At 44.5% G+C, this 26,424-nt stretch overlaps 2 protein-coding genes across 2 annotated transcripts; both read right to left on the reverse strand.

The window, feature by feature from the left end:
* Positions 1-2,909: 2,909 nt before the first annotated feature.
* On the reverse strand, positions 2,910-15,967 carry klf15 (Kruppel like factor 15). Its single transcript, XM_005803721.3, has 3 exons — positions 15,763-15,967; positions 11,880-13,290; positions 2,910-5,461 (listed from the first exon to the last, which is right to left on the reverse strand). The coding sequence occupies exons 2-3, from the start codon at positions 13,097-13,099 to the stop codon at positions 5,293-5,295; spliced, it is 1,389 nt and encodes a 462-aa protein (XP_005803778.1). The 5' UTR covers positions 13,100-13,290; positions 15,763-15,967; the 3' UTR covers positions 2,910-5,292.
* A 1,674-nt stretch (positions 15,968-17,641) lies between these two features.
* LOC102222008 (zinc finger protein ZXDC-like) lies at positions 17,642-26,247 on the reverse strand. Its single transcript, XM_005803705.2, has 10 exons — positions 24,178-26,247; positions 23,109-23,261; positions 22,524-22,602; positions 22,308-22,438; positions 21,453-21,623; positions 20,411-21,192; positions 20,218-20,302; positions 19,969-20,141; positions 18,699-18,800; positions 17,642-18,248 (listed from the first exon to the last, which is right to left on the reverse strand). Exons 1-10 carry the CDS (start codon positions 26,153-26,155, stop codon positions 18,162-18,164), a joined length of 3,741 nt encoding a protein of 1,246 aa, XP_005803762.1. The 5' UTR covers positions 26,156-26,247; the 3' UTR covers positions 17,642-18,161.
* Positions 26,248-26,424: the final 177 nt, after the last annotated feature.

Genomic DNA, 26,424 nt, shown 5'->3' on the forward strand with positions numbered 1-26,424 from the left:
TACAAGTATGCGTGTGTGTGTGTGTGTGTGTGTGTGTGTGTGTGTGGGTGTGTGTGTGTGTGTGTGGGTGGGTGGGTGGGTGGGTGTGTGTGGGTGTGTGTGAGTCAGGTTTTTATATCCTTGTGGGGCCCTATTTCTGTCTACAATTTGGCGTTGTGGGGACCTCTGCGCCCTGTAGGGGCATTTCCTTGATCTCCATGAGGGGAAATGCTGTTTTTGGCTTGAGGTGGTTTGTGATAGGCTGTAGAAAATGAATGGAAGTCAATGAAAAGTCCCCACAAGTCACAAAAACACGGCTATGTGTATGTGTGTCTCCATGGAGTGGAGAGAGTCATCTATTAACTTGGTCTCAAATAGCATATGTTTACGACAGACCTACTTCTAGGAAAATAGCTGGGAGTGACTGAGCGCCAAAGGATCAAATCTACTCAGGCTCTTCAGAAAAGATTTCTAGAACATTTGTGAATTAGAAATCCAGACTCTCTCTGAAATCTGCCAGCATACTGTGTGGAAAAGCACTTTTCCAAAAGATCTATAATATTTTTGGTGATTTGTGTGAAACAAAGATATGTAATCATAAGGCTGAAGCAGCTCTCGCGTATACACTTATTTGAGTAGGGAAGATGATAGGAAATGTTCTTTACTATGTTTACAGAAGAATATTTTTAAAACCAAGTATTTCTTTACAAACTTAGGACAAATTATTGTGGCTACAGCTAAAACCAGATATCTACATATATTAAATAAAAAGACCCATGCATGTTTTTTCTCGTCTAGAGTTAAATCAGACCAAACTTTTTGTGTTTTAGGTCAGTTAGAATTATACAAACAATTTCTATCTGCTTAATGCCAGAAAACTTGGTGAACTTCAGACAAATGTGTTTGTACCTTTTTATTCAGCGTATGTAAATACCTGTTTTCAGCTCCAGATACGATTTGGCCATTTATCATTAGAGACTAAAGTTTGATTAGGGATGAAAGACCTTAGACTGGACTTGGACTTGGCCATGGGTCAGAGACAGGATCCAGCAGAGAGGATACCAAACATATTCAGTCTGAGCTTATCCTTGCTGGGTTTTTTTCTCTTTTTTTTACTGGATTTGTAGTTACAGACAGGTCAATGATTGATTGACAGACTGATATCAACCCAACTGTCGTCATCATCTGTCTGCCTCTGTTGGTTTTGTCCGATAAACAGTGAGACCAGAAGGGCTGCAGAGACCTTCAGAAACATCGTCTGACCGCACAAATACTGCAGTCAGACGTCACCAGGTACACGCAGGTCAGTGGCATTGGTTTCGCTCAGAGAGCTGCTTGTGTGTAACTAGATTGTGGGACACTGTAACACATTATGTCCCATTTATTCCTCAGATTATAAATACGACTGAAAGATCAATGTAGTCGTTTTTTTTGTTTTTGGTACTTCCACTTTCAAAGCACCTTTTTTATTAGGGATACACCGATTTATCGGCTGGATGATTTATCTGTGCTGATTTCCTTAATTTTGGTTAATCGGTGATTGACCGATACTTACATGTTAAGGTGATCTTATCTACCTCAACAAAGGTCTAAAAATCAGCCATCTAGAAGTTTGACCATCAGACTGGCCCACCAGGTCATGTCTGCACGTTTGCAGTAAACAATAGTCACACCACTGTCGCCAGCTCTGTGACTGTCTTGCTGTATATATGACAAAAGAAAAATTGGCATTGGATAAAATCGGAATCGGCAGGTCAGGCTTTTTAAAAGATTGGTAGTCGCTAATTGGCCAGAAATCTGCAATCGGTGCACCCCTATGTTTTATGCTTTTCGCAAAACATCCAAGCCAGATATGAGAGCAAAGTGAGATCGGGGCTTCAAGACAAGACTTGATTTTGGTCAACATTAACATAAAGCAGGCAACTGGTATTCTGTAATCTAAATTTCAGCTGAGAGATTAATTAAGATACTTTTTGTTTAGAGCAAGGCTTAACCAATCCATTTACAAATCATAATTGGAGAAAGGCAGTTTCTCTCGGTTCTGGATGAATTATCTGAAGCTGTCAGTCGGGAGGCGTTTCGGGACGACATCCTGTTGGAAAAGATATGATTTTTCTGTTCAGTGCAAACCAACTGAGATGACAAAGTTACAGCAGAGTGGGGTGAAAGTGATTCTTGGTAAATGTCGCTGGAGATTTGAATCATTGACTATGAAGCCTTACTATTTAAAAGCATTTCTAGATCATCATAAAACCCTCTTCATGTATAGCATCACACCAATAGTGGAGAGGAGTGAAATGAGCTATCTATGTCAAACACACAAAAAAAAGTAAATAGAGGAGATTTCCTCAGATCACATCGTTCCAGATTTCACATCTGCTGTGGGGGACAAATGCAGAGAGCGAGGAGGCAGGTGTGAGTAGCACATACACTAGCAAGATTGACAACACTAAGACCCTCCTCCTGGCTCTGATTGGTTGTTTTTGACTGGGAGTGGACCAGTATTACGCAGCTTTATGATTAAGCCAGTAACTGATTGGGATTTAGCTGAAGTGTTTATATTTGTTATATTTGTGTTTAAGAATAATCAACATTGTCTTCGAATAGCATACAATCACCAGATCAGTAAATTTAAACTTTTTAAATTTTTTTAAAGATCAAAACATGGTGATCCGCTGGCAGACCGCTCTGGCGCCCCCTAACGCCGGGAATAGCTGGGAGGTTGAGTCACAGCAGGAAGAACAATTTCCATTTGTGCAGACCTGGACATAAAAATGTGAACTATTACATACCTCCGAGCTGCACTGTTGGAGTCGCCCTAGTCCTTCTGACCGAGGAAGAGTCGATTGATGAGAGATCTGGATTTAGCGCCTGTTTAGACGCACACAGTCTTCTACACATACAAAACAAACCCCCAAAAACGACAAAGATTACTGGAAAGGTTTTATTTGTAGATGAATCTTAAAGAGAACAAAGGAAAAAAATATATACATATATATCCATATGTACTAATTTATGTACAGGCAACTTTACAGACAACTAGAAATGTTTACAGCCATTTATGTGGATGAGCAGGATGTGCTGTCGGAGCAGTCTCTGTGGTGTTGCACTGATGCAACGATGAACAAGTCCTGCATATGTACGTACAATCATAGGATGCAAATGCCTCTCTGTTCACACAAGCATTACAAGCTCAAAAGCTGAATCAATGGAATGATGTACCATATTGTATATCTGCTGATATTACGTCACACACAGCAGATGGAAGCCCTTAATATTTACAGGCAGTAAGGAGGGACTCCGTAACAGAGACATTGTCACTGAATTACCTGCAAGTTCCCTCTGCTGGCAGCTCAGTAGGCAGGTGTGAAGTGTGAACTTCAGCGTTTGTAGTGACAAAATATTCTTGCTAGCTGAGTTGCAAGGCTATCGCGGTGTTTGCAGTTAACATACAAGGTAGAGTTGAGGCAGGTTTTTGTCATTTGTGAAATAGCTCACATATTGAGGCATTCAGTCATATTGAAATGTTCGAAATAGTCACTAAGATCTTTACATACAAAAGGTGACAGCTGCCCATTGGAGTTACATCTAATTATCAAGACCTCTTCCTCCTTGGTTATTTTGTGAGTCATACTGCCTGGACTTTTTTTTTTTTGGAAGATTGTCATCTTAAGACTGCCTCTACATCTACATGTGAGATATACGGAAGGCTGTACAGGCCCTAAATACTAACGATGGTCTTATATTTCACTCTGAAACTTGTTTTTATTTTTGCGGTGTATTTTTGCAGTTATTTGTGCGGTGTATCGTCGTGACAACATGTCCACCTCTGATGCTTAATGTCAGAGTGGGGGGAAAAAAATGTCTGGCGAAAAAATGAAAGAAAACACACACTTTCTGAGCCAGATTTTGCTCTCCGACAGAAATCTGTTGTAAGGTTTGAACTTTGACGTATACTGAAGACAATCAGCATGCACTTAGCTAAAATTTCTTGATTTGCGTCAGGATCCAAAGATTCTGTCAGAGATGGAATGTCTAAATCAGCTCAGAAAAAACTAGAAGTCAGACTAGACATGACGTTTAGCCACATAATCCCAGTGGCATTTGGTTTCTGGGCCTTCGGAGGGAGTTTACCATTTAAATCCGCCGAGGGATAATGTTACAGTTGCACATGACGTCACGCTGTTCAGACCTCGGCCCACTCCGCCGTGACAGACGTCAAAACAACCTAAACGTTTCTGTAAAGCCTGTCAAAAAGCAGACATCTGTAACCTATTATCGCTGTTATTTAGTTGATTTCACTTTAAAAATTGTCAAAAGATGCTGCGTTGTATAAACAGATAAGGATAGAAACCAAACTTGTCATTTTATTGTACAACTATTAATGAGGAAATATACGGCGGCGATGGATATCAGCCATCAATCATAATGACCGGCAGCCGTCGGTGTAACCGCGGATTTACAGAAAATGCTTTTTACAAGGTAAGAAGATTAACGTTCATATACCTTATAAGTAAGTATGATTACAAAAATATCAAATATAGGATTATGGAGAAGGTATGCGTCTAACCATTAGTAACCATGGAGAAAATGCTCCATCATCACTTAGCCTAGCATGTATGGAAAACCTGGGGCTTATTGCGGTCCATCTGACCGTCCAATCAGAGACCGGAAAACTTCTGATGTCATTGTGGGCTTTCTATATGGCGAATCTGAAAGTTGATGAACCGTTTGACTGCTTACTGAAAGTGGGCCTGCTCTACTGATTCTGAAGGCCGATTAGATTGACCCTGGCAACACATAAAGACTGAAATCTGATTGGGTGAAACATCAAGAATCCACCTACACATGTGCAGGAAGCAGCAGAGCCAAGAGAATAGTTACAAGTATTGGAAGTGTTTACTTCCAGTACTTACTATTGGAAGTAAATCAATGACACTCAATTGAATATATAATTTAGGTTGTAGGGATCCTAAAGGTGTTTAGGCCTGCAGTGAAGGCCTCGCAGGCCCTGCTGGCATCATCAGGACTAAATGAAAACAAGCTTACCGTATCTTCTGATGACAGAACAAAATATCAGTGCAGACACAGTTGTTCCAGAGAAACTAAGCAACGGTGGCTTGTTTCAAACTACTGGAGGGGTTACTGGACTCGGCCGTCCCTGGGTTTCCGGTTGATTACAGCAAATCCCAGACAGTTCCGATGTAGAGCAAGGTTTTGAGGCTCATGTACGCACGCGTCCTTACAATACTTCTGTGGTGTTACTTTGAGGAGCCGATCCTCCCCTGAGATCCGTGGAAGTACACGGAAGAGTCAGTTGGCCGAGCGAACTGTCCGGCCGCTTCGTGGAAAGCGGTGGACTTTGATGTGTTTTGACAGGTGGTCACTGCGGGCAAACTTCTTCTCACACACGGGGCATTGGTAGGGTTTGACGCCCGAATGGGATCTCCTGTGACGGGACAGCTCATCAGACCGAGAAAACCTGGAAGGAGGGAGGAGAAAATGAAATGTGAGGATGAATGGAGAAGGGCTGGTTAGGCTGGAAACCACAAGCTATTTTCTTATTGACTAAACTGATCGATGTTTACAGGCGTTTACTGACGAGGATCAATAGTAAGAACATAAACTTCAGCAATAACAATGATCCACACGTGTTTCCATTGAGGGAATTTATTTTTGTAATTCCAATTTGAGCAATTACATGGTCAATGGAAACGCTGCTATTGATACAGTAAATAATTACAAATAAAAATGAACTCTATGCTTTATTAATTTATTAGGGACAAAAAGAAATTCGCTTTTCAGTGATATTTGGATTTCTACATTTTCACAAATACAAACATAATGAGCAAAAAAAAAGAGAGAGAGGGAGAGATTGAAAAACCAGTCGTAAATATAAAGGATTAATTAAAATGAATTCTTTTCTGGATGTCCTGACCAAAAGTAACTTCAGGTTGAGCAAAGTTATGGTCTGTAAAAAGTGATTACACCCAATCTCTACTGATCAGAACGAAGTAGTTTTTTTTTTTAAATCAGTGAATGATCAGCAATTGATGATTTAGCTCATTTAGAAAAGAGTGTAAGTCTCCTGTCCTCCAAATATCTGGTTATCTTTGACAGTTAGCTTTACTTCTTCTGCTCATTATGTTGAGACTCTTATTTTGGAAGAGAGACTGTCTTGGGAAAACGGAGCGTCTTCTTCAAATTCCCGCTACAAGAGATCTTTCCTGCTCAACAGCCATAACTATCTACAATAACTCTTTGAAGAATTTGACTTCAACCACATTTAACTTCCCTGTGGAATCAATAAAGTATTTTCGAGTTTGAATTTCAGTCAGGAAGTAGTTCTGACAGGATGGTTCCAGTCAGGCGAGATGAAACCAGATCTTCCTTTTACTCTCAAGCAACATCTTGTTTGTCCAGCCTCTACAACGGTTTCCTCGCCAAGCCGAGCAGCTTTAACCACATAATTATCGGCCGTGAGCCGAAGCGTTTCACACCAGGCTGTGACTCCTCGGCCTGCAGCTCGGTTAGACCAGCGTGGAATCCCAGCTGGAGTTGGAGGAGAGGAAAACACCGGTTGGCTGAAGCGGCGTGAATCTCAGCTGCTGGCTCTCCTCCCAGCAAAACAAGATGTCTGCCGGTCACTGCACACAGCTGGACTCTGCAGCCCAGATGTTTCTTTGCTGACCGCGCAAGATACAAAACCCACACGGTGATGTTCTCATGTGACCGAGCAACTGAACACGAAATATGTTCAGTTGAAACATGTTTCAAATGAACATGTAAACACTATACGATACGGATACAAAAATACCAAGAGATCCACTTCAGTCTTAGAGACACATAGTTTAAAAGGTCAGTGGGGTTCTGTTGAGAGGGAAGTCACTAGATAACCTCATTAAAAGATTTTCCCTTAGCAACGTGGGAAACCATTACCTAACTATGTTAACCTAGAAAGAAAAGTAGGCTTCTGTCATCTAAAAAGTGTAGCCATCTGTAATGCACACCTGCCAACAGCCATCACAATCTTCAATGACTCTTTGAAGAATCTGAATTAAATGTTTTTATACAACAACATTTAATTTCCCTTTGGGATCAATAAAGTATTTTTGAATTTGAATTTGCAAACAACTCCACACACAGAAATGTCAAAATAGTTCAATTGCTGTCATGATCGATTTAAATGCCTGTTTACATAGAGGGCTGTTATTATTAATATTATTATTATTATTATTATTATTATTATTATTATTATTATTATTATTATTATTATTATTATTATTATTATCATAGCTACACTATAAGACATGTTAGCAGAATGATTTACTACAAACATTCACTGGTCAGACACCATTTTCTTGGCTTTATATGAATAAAGCAGACTTGCCTAATAATGCTGCTGTTGACACAGAAGCTGCTGCGGGTTGCAACCACTTTTATTTAAAAAGAAAAATCACAATCTCAACTAGATAATTTATGTTATACACATTTAGAAGCTGCACATACTTAAGTAAGTAGGTAACTGAACTCGCAACCTGTCCTGGAAATACAAACTTTGTCACATTTATTCCTATGCATGGCGGCTCTCAAAAACTATTTTCACTCTGCCAGTAAAATGGCTGAACCTTGAAACTTTTCTGAACCTCCACAGAGGGAAAAAAAACGAAAACACTGTCAATTATTGCTTCATATTTGACCTTTTTGGACGACTACATTTAAGAATGGAACAGGATCTATTACACGCTTCTGTCGTTATGGTAAAGATTGTACGCAAAAACATTTGATCATAAAAATAAAACTCGGGGTAGAGAAAGAGGGAGCATAATCTCACCTTGGTGAGGTGATGAAAATGGCTAGATATCTGTGTTTGAGGGGCCCAGTGGGCCCTCGGACCACCACCTGGCTAACATTAGACTGTCAGAATGTGAAGGAACTCAAACCACAAGGCAACCACATTTAGTCTGAATCTATTAGGTTCAGACTAATCATTCATCCTGAATTTAGAGTGACTCTTAAAATACTCTCCTCTGATGCCTCTCTATTCTTATTTGTTATTGTGGATGAAAATCAATAAAAAAGGCCAGTTATACAATAAAGGCCTGACTCTCAGCAATGAGGGCCCGACTCTGTGTGGAGTTTGTTCTCCTGGTTGATTTATGGAGCCTCTGGCTTCTTCCCATCATGTTAACCTAAATAACCTGACTGGCCATATCTGTGTTTACCTGCCTGACAACCACAGACTGCTGCAGATGGACACCATCACCACCAGCACCATCACTAGCACCACCAACACCACCAGCACCATCACTAGCACCACCAACACCACCAGCACCACCACTGGCACCACCAACACCATCACCAGCACCATCAACACTATCACTAGCTGAAAGCTGAAAGATTCTGTCATTAAGACAATAGCAACATAATCTTTGCATCTTAAAACATAAACTTAGTATAATTTTCTAACAATGACTCCCGTTGGAATATAAACTGCAGAGTATAATTTAGTCTCTATTTAATGGTAACCGGAGAGGGTGTTTCTTGATTTGGCGCAGCAGTGGTTTTGCAGTGAGCCGATGATGTCCAGCGTTGACACAGGCTGTTGGGAACACGGTACCAATCCGGTGTAGAACGAGACGATATCTGGCTCCATGCAGGCCTGCAGCTGCTCTGCAGGGTCCTGTGTTCGACTCACACACCGCCTCGGCCAAATCAGTGTTTGACAAGTAAGCATTAAGTTTTAGTGTCGTCATCAAAACGGCACGTGAATTCGAAGGGAAAATGACACGCTGAACTGGACGGCCAGACAAAGACTACGACAATTGTTCGGGCATGACGGTCAGCACTGCCCAACATCACCGTTTACAGTAGGAAGCTGAGGGGCATTTTGCTTCCTGTGGGCCCCTCTCGGTCCCCCCTTCAGACTCTTTGCTCGATTCTTCCCGTCTTTCATGCCGTGAGGCGGCTTGGACGTTCCTGCCCACAGTCATGGTAACTATTCAGTGCTTATTCTTTGTCGGGTCAACAACCTCACTCTTGCTCCCTTTAAGTGATTGCATGCAAACTGAGGTAGGGCTTTTCTTCTGTTTTGTCTGCAGGTTGCTAAGAAAACCACTGTCTTCCTTACGGTACACTTCTTTACTTGATACTATAGTACTACATTATAGTCAGAAGTGGGCAGAGTACACAAATAATTCACTCAAGCAAGAGAAGCGATTCTTCATAATCAAATTACTCAAGTAAAAGAGTGCAGCGTAGTAAAAATACTTCTAAAAGTACTTTTCTTCCAAAATATTACTCAAGTAAATATAACCAGTTACTACAAAACTCTTGTTGTAATACTATAGTGTAGTACTACAATGTACTGCATTATAGTAACCTCTACATCTAACCATTAACCTTAGATGTAAAATAATAATAATAATAATAATTATAATGTTGTGAGCAGGTTCTCAAACATTATTGGAAAGATGGGCCTTGCAAGATGAGAAATGCTGAAACACACACACACACACACATGCACGCACACACACCCTGCCTTTTGTAAACAGACAGAGGTCCTTTTGTTTGCTAGAACACAGTTTCTGGATTAAACTGGGCAAACGTGTGCGGCCCTCCTCATCCTGTCAGAACGTACGCTGCTTTCCAACTACAAACCATGAGCAGCAGCTGACTGAGAGGTCAGAGGCAACACAGGACCTTCAGGATGAATTACTGGCACCGTGCAAGACGTGGCATCCAGAAGGTAAACGGCATAGTTCAGACCATACCTATGCATTCAAGCACATTCACAGCAGGCAGAATATCCCTCATACTGATTTTCAGTAGCAAAGCACAGCATCTAATTTGGCCATTTTGATGCAGCCAGTCTTTGTTTGTGGACTCCAACTTTTCAGGAACCAGAAACTTGGTGTGTGTGACAAGTACAAGAAACGATCCCAAAAATAGTCCGTCCACGTTAAATACTAAAAGGGAAAAAATAAATCTTCAGATTGACTCAGAAACTTGTTCAAATGACTGCAGTAGCTCTCCATGTAGAACAGTTCATGGAGCTAAACAGGCTAAGAAATGTGTTAGCAGGAAAATGTGAACATACAGTGCTGTTCACATCTAATCACATTTTCCATTTGGGCTTTTAGTGCATCTTACTGCAAAGTTCTATGTGGACTGAATTTATAAACTGATTTTACAGTTATACTCAAAGAGCTTCATACCAAACAAACCAATAAATTGGTTCACTGCTTATTCTGACCTGGTGGGGAAAACATATTTGTGTCGTTGGGGGGGGGGGGGGGGCTCTCTGTCCTACCATCACAAATGTAAACCTGTAGAATCTGTTAAACATTACTGGGAGTTTAACTGGAAGTGTTGGTCACCAGAGATGGGCAGTAACTAGTCACATTTACTCAATTACATTTACTTGAGCAACTATTTTTGGAAAAAAAAAAAGAAGGTACTTTAAGGAGTATTTTTACTATGCTGCACTATTTACTTTTACTTGAGTAATTTTATTATGAAGTATCAATACTTTTATTGGAGTAAAATTTCTGGATTTTCTACCCACTGAATGAAGAACAAACATGTTTTAACCAGAAAATCCACCAGACACACAGCTGCAGGTTTTGTTAAAGTTTCAGAAGATCTTTTTTATTGAAAGAAACTGGTTTGGAAAAATTTTATTTTACCTGATTTTATTATATTTTGCTACTTATATAAATTGTTGTCACTTTGGTCCTTAAAATACCAAAATTTCCACTTAGCTTTATATTTTGTTCCATCTGATGATGTCATTTCTAAATATTAAATTATTAATAATGTGATTGGTTACTCAGTACTTCAGTAGATTTTTTTTACCAAATACGTTTTTACTGGAGTCATTTCTTGGACGGCTACGTTTTACTTTTACTTGATTTAGAATATGTAGAAGTTGTGCTACTTTTACTTCAGTACCATTTTTGTGTCCTCTGCCCACCTCTGGGAACGGCCATATGACTCTCTAGACCTGAAACCTTAAATAAATATGTGGGCTGAGCTGGAGAGCAGACAGCATCAGGATTCTGATCATCATGTGGAGCTTCGACCTTGTGAAATACCGAGCGCTGTCCTGTTGGCTGAGGGAGGATGTACACAGGGCTAACAGAACGGCTCCAGCAATTGCCCCACCACTGGTTTAGTAAGAACATGCAGTTTTCACCTACTAAAGAAAGTTACTCGGATTAAAGGTTGGACTTTAATGAATTAATATGTCTCTGCGTGCATCTGGGGGGCGGGGGAGTATTTTAGTATTTTAGGATTACAGATGAACCTCGCAGTAAGAAGGCCACCGCAATATTCTCCCACTCTCAGCGCCATCAAACCTGATGACAGCGACACAGAGAAGCCGTCGCTAAGGTTACAATTACAACTTCCTCCACACTCATGAAACAGGAGGACGTCCTTCTGATTCAGCAAACTTTACAAGTAGAGGCAGAGGACCTAAAAATTGTATTCAAGTAAGAGTAAAAACGTACTTGGTAAAAAGTCTACTGAAGTACTGAGAAACTGATCGAACTATCGGTCACTTGTTATTTAAAAGTTCTGTCAATCAGTGGGTTGAGAATCCAGAAATTTCACTCAAGTAAGAGAAGAGATACTTCAAAACAAAATTACTCAAAAGTAAAAAGTACAGCGCAGTAAAAATACTCTTAAAGGTAATTTGTTTCAAGTTACTCAAGTACAAATACTAACTAGTTACTATCCAACTCTGTCCATGGGTGCAGGCTGCCGACACCTGTTCTAAATCCTTCTGCACCAAGGAGCCTGTTTTATTGCTTCACTCAGTGAACCACTTTGTGTAACCAACAGAAATAACTTATTACATAAACATCAAAAGCCCACCCGGTCCCGGTGGCACCCACCTCCATCCGCAGCCCTGCCAATTGCAGGCGAACGGCTTTTCCCCGGTGTGCCTCCTCAGGTGGGCCTTCAGGTGGCTGCTTTTTGTGTACATCTTGTTGCAGCCAGGAAAAGAGCACTTGTGCATTTTAATGAGATCTGCGACGGGATTCTTCTGGAACCTTTGACCTCCAATGAGAATGGCCGACGCCTGGCTGGCAGTGCTCTCCCCCAGCCCGAGGGGCTTGGCTGCAATGGGGACTGGCGCAATCCGTACGAACTTGGAGACACTGAGGCTGGGGGACGGCATGATGTGGGGCACCAGGGCAAAAGTCTGTCCCTGGATGTTGACCAGCAGCTGTGCAATTTTGATGTCTGAGACGAGGCCAGGCTCTGAGGGCTGGGCTGCCGGAGTAACCGGGGTCAGCGTGGGCTCCTGCTTCACCCGGATGGGCTGAATCTGGACGACGACGGGCGTCCCGCTGCTGCTTGTGGACCTGTCTTCTAATGACGGTTTGTTGGTTGAGGTTTTCTTGGCCCCTGCGACAGATTCGTGCATTGGGTTGGCTGATGATGCTTTGCTGATGGGCAAGGCCGCCGTGGCTGGACCAGAGGTGCCGGCAGTGGGGACAGTTTGGTCTGAATGCTTGGCATCTGGCTCCAACTTGAGCTCAGAAGTGGACGCCCTGCAACACTCCAGACCCCCATCTAAACCAAAAGTCTCCTCTGGTCCAACGTCAAACCCTTCCTGCTTCACCGTCACCATCTCCATATTCTCCTCAAGGAATTCTTCAATCTCCTCCAGTGTCGGATGGAACGACCCTAAAAGCTGTTCTGCTGTCTCCACATTTGACCAAGTGAGAAAGTTAAAGTCTTCCTCCTCCGCCGGCTTGTGTTTGGACGGCTCGTCTCCCCTCGAGTCCCACTGGAAGGCGTTTAGTGGCTCGGGTGCGGCAGAAACTCTGCCGGCACTTCCTAAGGAGGTCTGGGACAGCAGGTGGTCCAGGATGCTGTCCTGGCTTTCAGCGCTGGAGCTGCTTCCACAGCTGGAGCTGAGCTCCGGCGAATCTGGGCTGGAGCAGGAGCGAGGACTGGATAGCACGCTCACATCGTCGTCTGAAAACGGTGACGGGATCACCTGGTAGGAGCCGAGGTCCGACACCATGTCTAGTGGGCTATAGGCACGTAGAGAACAGCTGAGTGGAAGGGAAGTCTCTGTGCTCACTGGAGAGTTATCCACCATCCCTGGCCAAACTGCTTCCTCTGGCTCGATTCTGCAGTCTGTTTACACAGATCCGAGAGAACTTGTCCTTGGCCCTGGAGATGGGTAGACCAAATAAACTACAGTAACCAAGGTCACCCTCCCCACTCCAGTGAGAACCTCAAAGCCGTACAGGAAACAATCCAGAGGTGTCCAGGCTGGATGCCGGATTTCTGCAAGGACAAAAAAGCAACATCTAGAAAATGTAACTAAAAACAATCCAGCTCCTCAACATTTTATTTGATACATTTCTGAGAAACAGTTGAATATGATATATAAAACACTTTATGACATTACTAACACACACACGTCCTGATTCGGCTTCAGGTTTATGCTTTGTTACATTATCTCGTTTTCATCAAGGTTCGGAGTTCATGATTTAAGAGATGAATCAGAGAACGTCCCGTCTTCAGTTTGCGAATTCAAACTCAAGAAAAAGGCAACCTGCAGGTCAGTGATACTTTTAAGACTAGTCTTCAAACTTTCCTTTTTGATAAAACTTATTGATAGACTGTTAGGTTATCCTGAGCTGTCTCTGTGGTTACGGTGCTATAGGCTTAGGCTACTGGACTGACCACTTTTCCTTAACCCTGCTACTTTTGTGTTCTTCTGCTGCTCTACAGTTTGAATTATTTGGTGCTTATTTCAACTGTTAGTTAAGTTTTTTCTTAGAGTTTTTCTCTCCATAGACGCTGCAGCCATTTATTGTTGGAGGTCATCGGCTGAGATTAACTATTAAAGTTTCCATATATAAATTTATCCTACTTTAGTTTTCTTTCTGCATTCTGCTCCGTCTTTTCAAAACTCCAGTCGGTCGCGGCAGGTGGCCGCTTGTTCTGGTTCTGCTGGAGGTTTCTTCCTGTTCAAGGGGAGTTTTTCCTCTCCACTCTTGCTACATGCATGCTTGGTATGACGGATTGATGTAAAGTCAACGACTTAGTGCAATCTGCTGTTTTTTCTTAGATAGCAAACTTTTAAACCAATTTGAACAATGAACTGGACTTGGTGCACTTTACCATTAGCATCATTTGGATTGTATGTGTGGTTGAATTGAAATGACTTTGGTATATGACATGTTGTCATTGTGCACTCTATAAATAAACAGGACAACATATACTTTGTCCTGTTTTTTGATTTATTTAGGACAAAACATACATAGTTTAGTCAACTCTTCACTCTTTTCTTCTCAGCTCTTATTCGCATTTATCTAAGTTTTGACATACTGCAGACTCAGAAAGACTGTTTCAGTGCGTTCTTTTAAAACTAACATAAATGAAGTTGACAAAACCTGAAACAAAACATCTGCTTTTTTTTTCCTTCAGATGACCAAAAAACAAGATTTCATGATTTCATTGAACTTTTCACGTTCACACTGCGTTCTGTGTGTTTATCTTCCCGATAGTGTTTTGACTCGCTAACCGCAATGAGTTCAGCATTCAACGTTTTGGTGAGCAGGTTCAAAAATCCTAAGATAATATCAAAATGAATGACGAATGAGACAGGATTGTTCTAAGTCGGAGTGGACGTTCTTCTCTGATTCCCATTTTGATCGATATTAATCAGATGATCAGAAATTTCCTGCATCTGTCCAATCTTCAAAAATCGGACTTCACTCAGCCAACATTAGGTCACTGCTTGCCAAAAGCATGTCTAGTGTTTTTTTTTTTTTTTTTTTTATTCAGATGGTAGATTATCTGTGTATATAGCAATTAAATCAACTGATTATTGAACATCTAACATCACGTTAATTTTGGCTACCACTACCATCCAGTCGTGGAACATATCTGCAGAGTTGTACATTTTCTCCAGTCAGTCACTTTTTGTTTTTTTTTTATTTTTGTTCAAGGTGACATAAAGAATCTCATATTTTTCGAGGTAAATGAAAGCTTTTCAATAGAAATGCAGTTTAATAGGTTGATAGGTTACACTCAGAGGACGGATTATGGACCAAACTGTAAAGAGCAGCAGTGATAGCGTGTGGCGGCATCATATTCCTATTAATGTCCTACAGTAGGCCTCATAAATAGGCTGCTTAACTGGAACGTGGGGGGCTTCGGCCTCCCTCCCCTCGTGTTTCTCTCCGTGCTTCCTTTCTAGGGGCCCCTGCATACTCCGAGTGACCGAAGGTAAACCCGGGCGACAGGCAGACAGGGTGTGTGAGGGGGGGAAACGAGGAAGGAAACGGGCCGCCTGGGGGCGACAGAGAGCAGCTGTGCAGGATCACCTGCTCCGCTTGTTTACAGGACGGCAGCAGTCTGGAGCTGGAGCAGTACGGATTGTTGTCATGTTTGTACAACAATTTATGTCGAACAATCTGAGCTATTATTATTATTAATAATAATTATTAGTTCACAGTAGACCCAAATATAACCGATTATTTAAAAAGAAGAAGAAGAAGAAATCTTGTTTTTTACATGAAGCTATTTAATCTCTCCCTTTTCCCTCTTTTTTAAAAAATCTAAATCTGATGCGTCCAGAGAACTGCGGTGCATCATGTCGTTTACAGTTCGGTCCAGAACCAGAACCTCCTCTCCTCTCTTCTCCTCCTCGCCTCCTTCACGTAAACATGTTTTCATCCAGACAGCAGCAGCAGCATATGGCACCGTGAGAAAACTCTCCCCTCACTAAGTTGGATGCGGTCTTACCGTGGTCAGGGTCCGGGTCCGGGTCCGGGGAGACTCCGGGGGCTCTGCGTCATCCCTCTGGGTCGGAGAAGCAGCCGTTTATCCGCACGGGGTTCACCTATCCACGCAGCGCTGCGGTCCGACCGTCCGCTCCGCTCCCACGCAGTTCTACTATGTGGCTGTCACATGACTGTAGTGGAAACCGAGAGGCTCCCACTGAAGGCTCGTCCCCGCTCCGCGGCTCCATTGGCCGCCAGAGGAGAGGACGCGGAGAGGGAGGGCGGGTTGTGAGCCTCCGTCACTCCCGTTTCTGCTGCATGGGCTGACATGTGATCAGGAGCGGCTGCGCTGACTTATTGCCTGGAAGACGAGTCCAGAAGGTAGAGCGGCAGAAGTGGGTCGGCTGCAGGAAGGCCGTGGAAACAGAAAGAGCTGCTGCTGCTGGAGCTAATACTTGAAATGAACTGTGGATTCATAAAAATCAAGTGTGAAAATAAATCTTTTTTTTTTTTTTAGGACTCTGGTCCTCGAGGCACACTGCCCTGATTGTTTTAGGTGATTTCAATTGTCAAGTGTTTGCTGAACCGCAATCAGCTGAATCAGGGAAACATCTAAAACAGGGCAGAGCAGCGTGGTGACGAGGACCAGGGTTGGGAAACACTGGTTTAGGTGACCAGGAGAAATGGAGACCCAAAGAGAGGTAATGACGGTATGACAGTCTATGGCGAGAGGAAACTGGAGGTGGAGGAGATGGGGTTTTTTAACCGAGCAGGAACATTTTCCCATGCACCTCCTGTGACCACAACCAGGAAGAACCAAAACAAGTTTTATGCCCAGAAGTCTGTCCCTAAACTCCATTTCCTCCATTTTCCCTGCTTAACCAAGGGAATGGTTAGGGAAAGATTTCTGGGCACAAGACTTGTTTTGGTTGAAGGAATGTCCTTCAGCCTTTGGGTTCCAGACTCTGCTGCTCTACCATAAACTCTCCTAGACTCAGAGCTCCTTATGTAACCAGTCTCCAGTAGCCGCTCTAGTACGAGCAACTACTGGATTTTTCAGTTTTCCAATGGATGGTGAATTAATGAGCATCACCCATCGCAGACCGTCCAGTGCTTAAGAGATGTTGGTGACGATCTACAGGGATGCTTTTCAACAGGAACAGGGAAGCTGGTTACACTTGTTGGAGATGGAAATTGACCATAATGCAGAACAACCTGAATGAAAACCAGTTGTACAGACAGAAGTACTGTAACAAATAAATGAGGCTAATGACGTCAGAAGTTCCAGAAATACATAGATTTTGCTAATACGTCACTCGGCACCATGTTTAGTCTTTGGTTTTTGTTGAATACCAACCCCAATCTTGATCTGGGATACAGGGGAATAGACTAAAGACAGATTGGACCTGGTAAAACCACTCAGACACATCACTGCTGAGTGAGGACGGCAAACTGCTCAGAAGGATGCCAGAGACTGGGAGAAGGTTTCAGAAGCTGCTCACTAGTTTAGCCTCAGGGGATTAGAAGCAGCAGAAAGGACAAACTGCGAGGAAGAACATTTGTTAGCTTTTGTGTAACGGTTTAGACAAGGGCCTTTTGATTAAGCCTAATTAAATGACTTTCAGGTCAACTGCTGAGTTCTGTATCTGTTCGTCTGTGAACAACTAATGTAAAATCATCACATTTGATGTCGATTGGCACCAAATAAACACAAGAAATATAAAATAAGGTGATTAAGTATAGAGCAATGAGTTTAAGGGGTCGTGTGTCATCTGGTTAATCATCTTAATCATCTTCAGAAATGCAAAACATTACATATAAAATTACAGTTTCTCTCAAAGCAACACTGAGAACCGTTCACCCCAAAAGTATTGCCAAATGAATAGAGGTCAGAACACGGCTTAGATTGTGCTTTGATTCTTTAATCCATCGGGGTTTGGCTCAGCCACTCTGTAAACCCAATCATATTAATAAATAAAAAACTAAGTTATTCCAAGAAGGCATAAAATCTCGTCACACTTTACATAAAACACATGGACAGGCCGCTGATGTCATGGCAAAAACAAATCCAAACACAGAAACAGAAGTAAAAGGAAGAAAGCAGATAAATCTGCTGCAGGTGAAGGCGTCTGTAAGGCAGTGTGTGTGCATGAGCGCTGATTTGGCACTTCTGGAATAAACACCCAAACTGGAGGAACCTCTGATGATCGACGCGACGGCTCTGCCAGCTTCTCATTTTGGTACAAACTAGACTTTACAAAAAAAGACACAGAAACCTCGTCTTTCATCTAAAGGTGCTTCGTCTCGTGGAAACATCTCCGACCGATCAGGTGGGACACATGGAGCGCAAATCCAAATAAGGCTTTCACAGTCCGAGGCGACGGTTTATAAGTCTCTGGCGGACGTAAGCGGGGTCCGGCGTTATTCCAGGTCCTGGAGGTTGATGGTGCTTCCTGTGAACTGGGAATTATCAGAGCCGTTGTCCTCTTCCGTCATCACCGAGGGTTCCTGTATGGGAAAAACAACAGGGGTTCACCAGAGGAAGAAAAAAAAACCCTCAAACATTCTCCTTTCGTACAGAAAGCTTGACCTTAGAAGTCTTACTAATACAACCTTTGGTTGCATTAATTCATCAAGAAACGTAAACATGTTGGGAAATAATTGGAGACCTGTGGGAGACATGCTAAGCTATGGCTCCATTTGCTGTAATGCCAGGAAAGAATTTTACACCAATTACTGAGAAGGGTGTAAATAATTAGACTTTGTTAATATGAAATTTAAATTACAACTTTTTTCAGAAAGTGAGGTTTGTTTTAGCAATATTTTATCATCTTCATAGACATATCTGCTTCATTTCCATCACCTCCCAGCCTGAAACTTGTTTTTAAATCACTGTATTTTACACTTGAGTACCACTAGGTGTCACACTCTCAAGTCCACAATTGTGACTGAACTCACCTGTAAAATGTTGACAGGTAAGTCGACGGTGAGCTGAGAGTCGGAGGTGGACGGCTGGGAGCTCAGCTGGAAGGCCAGGTCACCATCACTGGCTGGATCGTCCTGCATCAACACACACACACACACACACACACACACTTCAGCATGGTTTCCAACAACAGCTGCAGCCACTGCTACGCTCTGAAGTCGACGGTAAGATGAAAAAGAAAGAGATGGAGCCTAATGGTTCCTGCTGCGCAGAATTGTTGTCAAGTGATCATCTCAGACCTTGGCAGCAATGTTTTGACAGCATGTTGGACAAACCCGACCTAAACACATCTTTTCATTTTTCCTTCATTAGAATGAATTATTGACTGTGTTTCCAAACTTTAAATAAATGATGTCTGAAACAGCATGAGTGGCTGCGGGGTGAATCAGAGGGTATGGGGCAGAAACAGGAAAAGGTTGGACGAAACGGCACACAGGTCTGGAGCCTTAAAGCTTTAAACTGCCTCGTTCAGAAATTAAACAGAAATCCATTTCCACTTTCCATTTAATGACCAATATCAGCATGTCTATGAGGAAGAGTGTGGCAGGACCATGCAGGTCAACATTCCTGGACTCACCAGTTCCAAACTTTCAGTTGTTAGCTCACTACTGTGTCTTAAAGCTGGGCTATGTAACTTTTAGAATAGAAATTATTTTTATATAGCGTGTAGACACGGTTGATTGACAGCATTTGGAACCTCCTCTTGGCTCTGATTGGTTGTTTTTGGTCAGGGGCGGAGCATTTCTTCAGAAGGCAACAGTAGCTGATGGAGGAGCTCAATCTATTCACATATTTCTCTCATGCTATCCCAACATGGTGATAGCTTTAATAAATATGTAAAAAACTGAAACTGTTTTAATAAAAGTTACATATTGCAGCTTTTAAAAGCAGTAGAACAATATACAAAGTTGAATCTAATATAAAACTTAATCTCTTAGGGGCAGAGCTGTTCCATTCAGTTCTATTAGTTTGAACACCAACAGACCCAGTTACAGCCCAATAGAGAGAGGAGACAGAGGTGGGTAGTGCAGGCTGGCAGCTGCAAGGCATGGTGTGTTCACTGACTGGAAAAAAGATTGAATTTTTCACTTTCTAAATGCCAGGCAGGAAACTGTCCCACTGAGCTCCCCAGCTCACGTCGTGGTTCGTGTCTGATTGAAAGCACAGAAGAAGAAAAGCAGCGCTATGTGCGTAGCGATCTGAGGGAGTGTGTTAGCAAACACACTGTGGGCTGAATCTCACCTGCAGCAGCTGAATCTGGACATACTGAGTCCCTGTGACCGGGTCCCGCAGGGTCAGACCCCCACCGGCTGCTACAGCGCCGTCACCGTAACGAGTGCCAGACGAAGTGAGGGGTACGGTTGCCACAGCAACCTTTGATGCTTTAGTTTTCCTCTGGCATGAGCCTGAAGTTCCTAGAATGTGGAAGACGAGTGAAAGGTTAAGGTGCTGTAACTCTGCAGTCAGTGGAGGGGAGGTGGAGGTCCTCACCAGCGCCGGCTGAAGAACCCCTCTGCTTCTTCTTCTTGGCAAGCTGGATGGCTCTGTAGTCTGTCCGGGCAGAACCGCCACTGTCCTGAGGGAGAACCATGACAGAACAATTCCTGACTGTTCCTAGCCAGAACCTCTGACTCATGAGAGGCACAGGTGAGGACGTAAACCAGGATGAAGGGTTTTCTCTCACCAGGAAGCTGCTGGGTGACACGGCCAGGTCCAACTCCTTCTGGGGGCTGAAGCCGCTGCCGCCGGAACCGGGGAAAATAAACTGAGAAGTGACGACTTTCCCTGCTTCCTGAGGGCCCAGAACCTCCACGCAGCCCAGCAGGTGGCCCACGCCTCCTTGCGCTCCAACCTCTGCCACCTTGGAGGGTGAAGCCAGGAGCTCAGACACGGGGGCCACCGCCAAGCCAGCGGCGGACTCCACCCCGAGCCCACCAGTGGAGCCGAGGGGGTGCTGCAGGGCCGGGTCCACGGCGGCGCCCTGCATGCTCAGGGCGGCGAGGGTGCCCAGAGCCTCTGGGGTGACCGACTGAACGTCGTCTAGGTTGAGAGTGCCTTGGGGAGGGAGGACATCCCCCACGGTCCCCTCCAGTCCATGCTGGTGGGCCAAGTCGGCACCGGTCACCATGACGAGTGGTTCCAATGGCTTGGCCAATGTGGTACCGGCGCTGGCGACAAGTGTGGTGCCCACTGATGACGGGTCGATGGTAAGGATCCCTGAGCTGACCAGGGACAGGTCCATGGTGAAGGAGCCATTGGAGGCGCCTCCAGCCACAGGGATCCCCACCTCGATGCCGGCGGTGGGCGCAGCGCCGCCGGGGACCGAGGAGAACAGGGAGCTGAGGTCCAGGCTGGACAGCTGCTCCGCCCCGCCAACGCCAGCACCAGCTACTGACGACGGGGTGGAGCTGATGAGTTCACTGCTGGGAGTCAGGGTGGGTGTGGTCTCCATCTGGCATAGAACATCTGCAGAACAGAGAACAATAACAAAACAATGTGAATGCTGCGAGAAGCACTGGAAACTACAGTGTTCTGGCTAATTACCGATCTTTAAAAAGCCTGACGTGCTGATTCCGATTTTGGCTGATACCACTTTGTTTTTTTTGTCTGAAATGTCGCTGAATATAGTAAGAAAGTTGCTGAACCGGCAACAGTGGGGTGACTACTGTTAACTGGAGACATGCAGGGGTTTTCCTGGGTTAGGAGGAACCCTGCTGGGTACCCACCGGGGCTGAGGTGGTGGTGTTTGAGCATGTGGCTCTTCAGGTTGCTGCGGGAGGAGAAGTGCTTGGAACAGTTGGCCACCGGACAGCGGGTCCTCAGGGTGCTGGCGTCTTGTTTATGCTTCTTAGAGTGGATGTATAAGCTGCTGCGGGCTGAAAACTTGGCGTAGCAGCCTGAGGACAGGAAGCAGACATTATGGTTCCTGTGACCAGAGGTGGGCAGAGGACACAAAAATTGTACTCAAGTAAGAGTACCACTACAACATATTTTTACTCAAGTAAAAAGTAGCCATTTGAGAAATTACTCAAGCAGGAGTAAATAAGTATTTAGTAAAAAGTCTTGTAAAGTACTGAGTAACTGATCAAATTAACAATCACGTAAGGTTTAAAAATTACATAATCAGACGGAACAAAATATAAAGTGGAAGCGTTGGTATTTTAAGGAGGAAAATGATAATAATTCACATAAATAACAAAATTAGTACCTTTCAATAAAAAAAACTTATGAAGCTTTAATAAAGACCTGCAGCTGTGTGTCTGTGTCTGATACATTTTTGGTTAAAACATGTTTGTTCTTCATTCAGTGGGTAGAGAATCCAGAAATTTCACTCAAGAGCAGCGATACTTAGCTAAAATTACTGAAGTACAGCATAGTAAAACTACTTGTAAAAGTACTTTTTTTTTTCAAAAAAACGTTACTCAAGTAAATTTAATTGGGTAAATGTAACAAGCTACTTCCCAACTCTAGTAACTAGCTGAGGCACATCTGCTGGATAATTCAATGGTCACAATTGCTGAGTCGCTTTAAACCACGTCCTCTGTCGTAAAGGCTGCTAGACGGATAAAGAGTTAGCCGACCTTCTGCGTGGCACTGAAAGGGTTTGGTGCCCAGGTGGGTGATGCTGTGGCCCTTCAGGTGCTCAGCTCTGGTGAAAGACTTCCCACAGCCCTCCTCCGGACAGACAAATCGACGGTCATCGTCATGTTTCCTGATAAAAACCATGCAGACAGCCGTTATCATTTCATACGCCAGGGAGATGGAACCGCTCTGTTCACGTCAGAGGAAGCTCTCACCGTTTGTGACGGAGCAGCTTGGACATGCTGGTGAATGACCAACCGCAGCCCTCCGAGTCGCACACAAAGGGCCTTTCACCTGAGGAAACAGCCGCATGGTAACCATGACGACATGTTAAAAGTCTCTTCGGTTTGAATTGTTTTTCTGGATACGTCACAAATACGTTTCGGAAGGTGAAAGTTCTTACATCCTTTTGCCTTCAGTGTCGTGACTTTTTTATTTATTTTTGCAGAGATGAATGATAATACATCCTGGTTATTAAAATTGTCTGCTAATATCCCTGGCTTTTCTGATCATTTTCTGATCGCTTTCATTTTGATTGAGAACTTTGAAAGCACAGTGCGAACAGGTCAGAGCACAAAGTGTTTCATGTCTCTGGAGTTTGGACTTTAACACTGTGAGGAAGGATTCTAATGTTGGATGACAACTGCTTTGATGATTCAACAAGTGAAACACTCTCACTGAAAAAACTCAACTCAGCTGAGACTCAAACCCGACTGGGATTTTACCACACAAGCTGATCAAGTATGCATGTTGTTATCTGACGAACACACACGTGTGTGTGTAATGGCCCGCCAGCTCACCTGTGTGACTCCTCATGTGAATTTTCAGGCGGCAGGCCTTATCGTAGGTCTTGTCGCAGCCTGGGTAGGTGCAGCTGAACTGGCCCGTTTCTCTGAAGTGAGTGCGATTGTGTGAGAAGAGGGCACTGAAGGTGATGAAGGTTTTCTCACAGCCTGTACAGGAGAGGAGAGCAGCTGGAGCTTAAAAAACCAGCAGTGCACCGATTGCAGTTTTCTGGCCAACTGACGATTACAGATTTTTTCAAAAGCCTGAGAGGCCGATTTCGATCGTGGCCTATACCGATTTTTTGTTGTCGTCTTAAACGTCGCTAAATATGGCAAGAAACGCACTGTTTCTGAGTTGGAAACAATAGGGTGACTGTTTATTACAAACACGACCTAGTGGGCCGGTCTGCCAGTCAAACCTCTCTAACTTCGGAACAGAAGAGGACAGTGGATGATTTTTAGACCTTTGCTGATAAGATAAGATTGGAGGAAAAGATCGGCTTCACGTGCAAGTATCGGTCTTTATCTGTGCCGATAAAGACTCAAGATTGGACCCACAAGCTCAAATATATACACCACCTCTAAGTAGGCCAATCAGAAAACGTTCCTAAACCAATGTTGTCTGTATTTGGGAACAACTTCCTGTTGGAAAACTAGCTTTATCCATCTGACCCAGGATGTCCCAAACAGATCTGGAAGTAGCTGAACACTAAAGTGTCCACAGTGAAATCAACATGGCCAGAAAGGATCGACCCTGAGGATCGACTGAAACTTGCCGGTTTTTAAACCAGCATTCTAAGGTAAAGTTTAATAGTAACAAGGGGAACATATTAATCTATCAGTGGATAACCATGTTATTGCCTTGGTGACGGTGGTCTAGGTGCAATTACCTAAGGAACCGTTTATCCAAATATCAGCACTGTATGGATGTATTTGAACCGTAATGTATTCAGAGAAAATTCTCAATGAATCCAAACTTGTGGACCAGCTGAACTGGGTTTTCCTGAGTTCAGCGAAAGCGTTTGTGCCTCACAGTAAAAGGCCTTCATGAGCTAAATGAGCATGGGAACTATCGGACAAGTACCTGGGAATTCACACTTGTGGGGCCTCTGTGGTGAAAAGTGGACCCTCTGGTGATTGGCGAGGCGAGTGGCACTGCGGAACTTCTCGTTGCACACCTCGCAGGCGAAGGCGTGGTCCTGCTCGTGGACTTTGACATGAGCCTTCAGGTTGTAGACCGTGGTGAACCTCCTGCCGCAGCCTTCGAACTCGCAGGTGTGCGGACGCTGCTTGTCGTGGGACTGGAGGTGGCGCTTCAGCTTGTAGGAGGTGGCAAAGGCCCAGCCGCAGCCCTCCACTTTGCACTGGTACGGCCGTGGCTCCTCCGCGTGGTACAGCAGGTGGACCTTCAGCTTCTGGCGAGAGTCAAACGCGGAAAAGCAGCCGGGTTCCGGGCAGGCGAAGGTGGCCACAGTGTCCTTTTTTGATCTGATCAGGGATAAGGAGTTCAGGTCTTCATTGCTACACCCCCCAACGGGGCCTTTTGGCGATGGCACAATCAGGTCGGCCTCTGTCACAGCACACAGCACTCCGGCTTCCTGTTTCACAACAGAACAGGCGTCCAGTGAGGTGCCCAGTTCTGACAAGGAGCAGTCATCCACCAAGGCCAGCTCGGAGTCACTGACAGACACACCAGGTCTGGGCTCTTCCTGCTGACTGGAGCTGGCTACTGCCAGGGTGCTGATCTTCCCGATCGATTTAGTACCACTGTCATAATTGAGAAGAACTATATCCTCATGGTCTTTCATGCCTAGATGTTCCTTTAAGCTCACCATGTCATCCTCTTTGTGGACATACCCCTCTGGTGGGGCCGCCAGAGTCAGTACCCCATTCTCAATAGTGACAATTATGCTTTGGTTGTTTATTGTAATGGTCCCGGAAAAGGTCTCCGCGGCAGGCGGACTGCTGGAGGAAGTGACCGGGTGTGAACCGTCCTGCAGTCCCGCTGTCTCGGAGCCGTAGGCTGGTTTCTCCATAGCCTCCACCGCCCCGGAGGTCAGCGCCGCGTCGTGGTCTGGTCGGCCACTGAGCAGCCTGTCGTCACCGTTTTCCGTACAGATCTGCCCACAGAGCTTATCGCCATATTTGTTCGTCAAAACTACATCTTCGACGGTATGATGGTCGCCAGCTGTCTTGGCACTCAGCACCGCGGGATTATCGGTTAATAAACTGAAAACATGCTCTGCCCTCTTCGGTGTTTGCGTGTCAGGACAGCTCAGGATGTCCGCGGTCTCACAGAAGGCGACCCCGCCGCTGCCAGCCTCCATGGAGCCGCGGCCCTCCGCTTCCTTACCCTTCACTTTACATCCGCTGTCGCACGAGCAGTCCGCTCGGTTTCTGCTCGCGGCGACTGCTCCATCCTCTCTGTCGGTGTTAAACAGAACGTATAATTCCTGCGTTTGTCTGTCAGTTTTTCTCCCCAGGTTCCGGCTTCCCGCCGAAGCATTAAGAAAAGCTCCGAGGCTGTCACCGGGAGGCTGCTTCAAAGCGCAGTCCTCACGCTGCTGCCGTAAAACCGGAGAAGACAACGCCAGCTGCCTCTGCGGCATCGCTTCCGCCTCCCCCTCCAACAGAGGCAGCGCCATTTGCATTACCTCACCGTTTTCCTCATATCGCCACTCCGTTCGGCTGAAGTCGTGCGAGCCTAGGAGGGAGTTGAACACGTTTTCCTTTTCCGCGTTTATCATGTTATGAAGTCCCAGAATCGCTCTATCTTCGGGCGCGATGCTGCAGGACGCTGAGACGTGTTTGGTGACGGGAGAACGAGCGAGCTCGCTGCCATTTTCCCCCAGCAGGCGAAACTGCGCCGTCTTTGGCCTAGCGTTGTTGTTACTGTCACTCTGAAGCTCGGGCAGTTCCGGCGGTCCGGCGGCTTCATTTTCGATTGAAATCAATTGCGGTAACGAGGCTACGGTTGACCGAAGTGCAGACGAAGCCGTTCTGTGTAGGGCGCCATGTTGAGAGTGGATGTTTTGGGCATCAGAAAGCCCCTGGATTTCCATCTTGGTATCCCTGTAGCAGCGGCACCGAAAGGGCCCGCCCTAAAAGCCGGAGATGATCCATCCAGCCACAACACGGTTTCTGTCAGGCCGAGTGCCGCGTTCAGGGCGTGTATGGAAATCCAGGGAATTATAGAAACGATTCGAGGAATATTCTTTCACCATATACTGATTATTCTGCAAATAATTGTTTTCTGCTTAAAATATCAAAATATATTTTTTTCTAATAAACCCAAAGGTAGATTTCTATATAAAGCTAAAGGAACAGACCC

Source organism: Xiphophorus maculatus, chromosome 20 (genome assembly GCF_002775205.1).
Source record: "Xiphophorus maculatus strain JP 163 A chromosome 20, X_maculatus-5.0-male, whole genome shotgun sequence".
Taxonomy (NCBI): Eukaryota; Metazoa; Chordata; class Actinopteri; order Cyprinodontiformes; family Poeciliidae; genus Xiphophorus; species Xiphophorus maculatus.

Excerpts from the sequence above, each read along its gene's own strand:
- klf15 (XM_005803721.3), bottom strand. The coding sequence starts at position 13,099 with ATGGTGGATAACTCTCCAGTGAGCACAGAGACTTCCCTTCCACTCAGC. Across the intron at positions 5,462-11,879 it reads TGGCAGGGCTGCGGATGGAG|GTTTTCTCGGTCTGATGAGC; the intron begins GTGGGTGCCACC and ends CCCTCCTTCCAG.
- LOC102222008 (XM_005803705.2), bottom strand. The coding sequence starts at position 26,155 with ATGGAAATCCAGGGGCTTTCTGATGCCCAAAACATCCACTCTCAACAT. Across the intron at positions 21,193-21,452 it reads ACACCACCACCTCAGCCCCG|ATGTTCTATGCCAGATGGAG; the intron begins GTGGGTACCCAG and ends TCTGTTCTGCAG. Across the intron at positions 18,249-18,698 it reads TACCTGTCAACATTTTACAG|GAACCCTCGGTGATGACGGA; the intron begins GTGAGTTCAGTC and ends TTTCCCATACAG.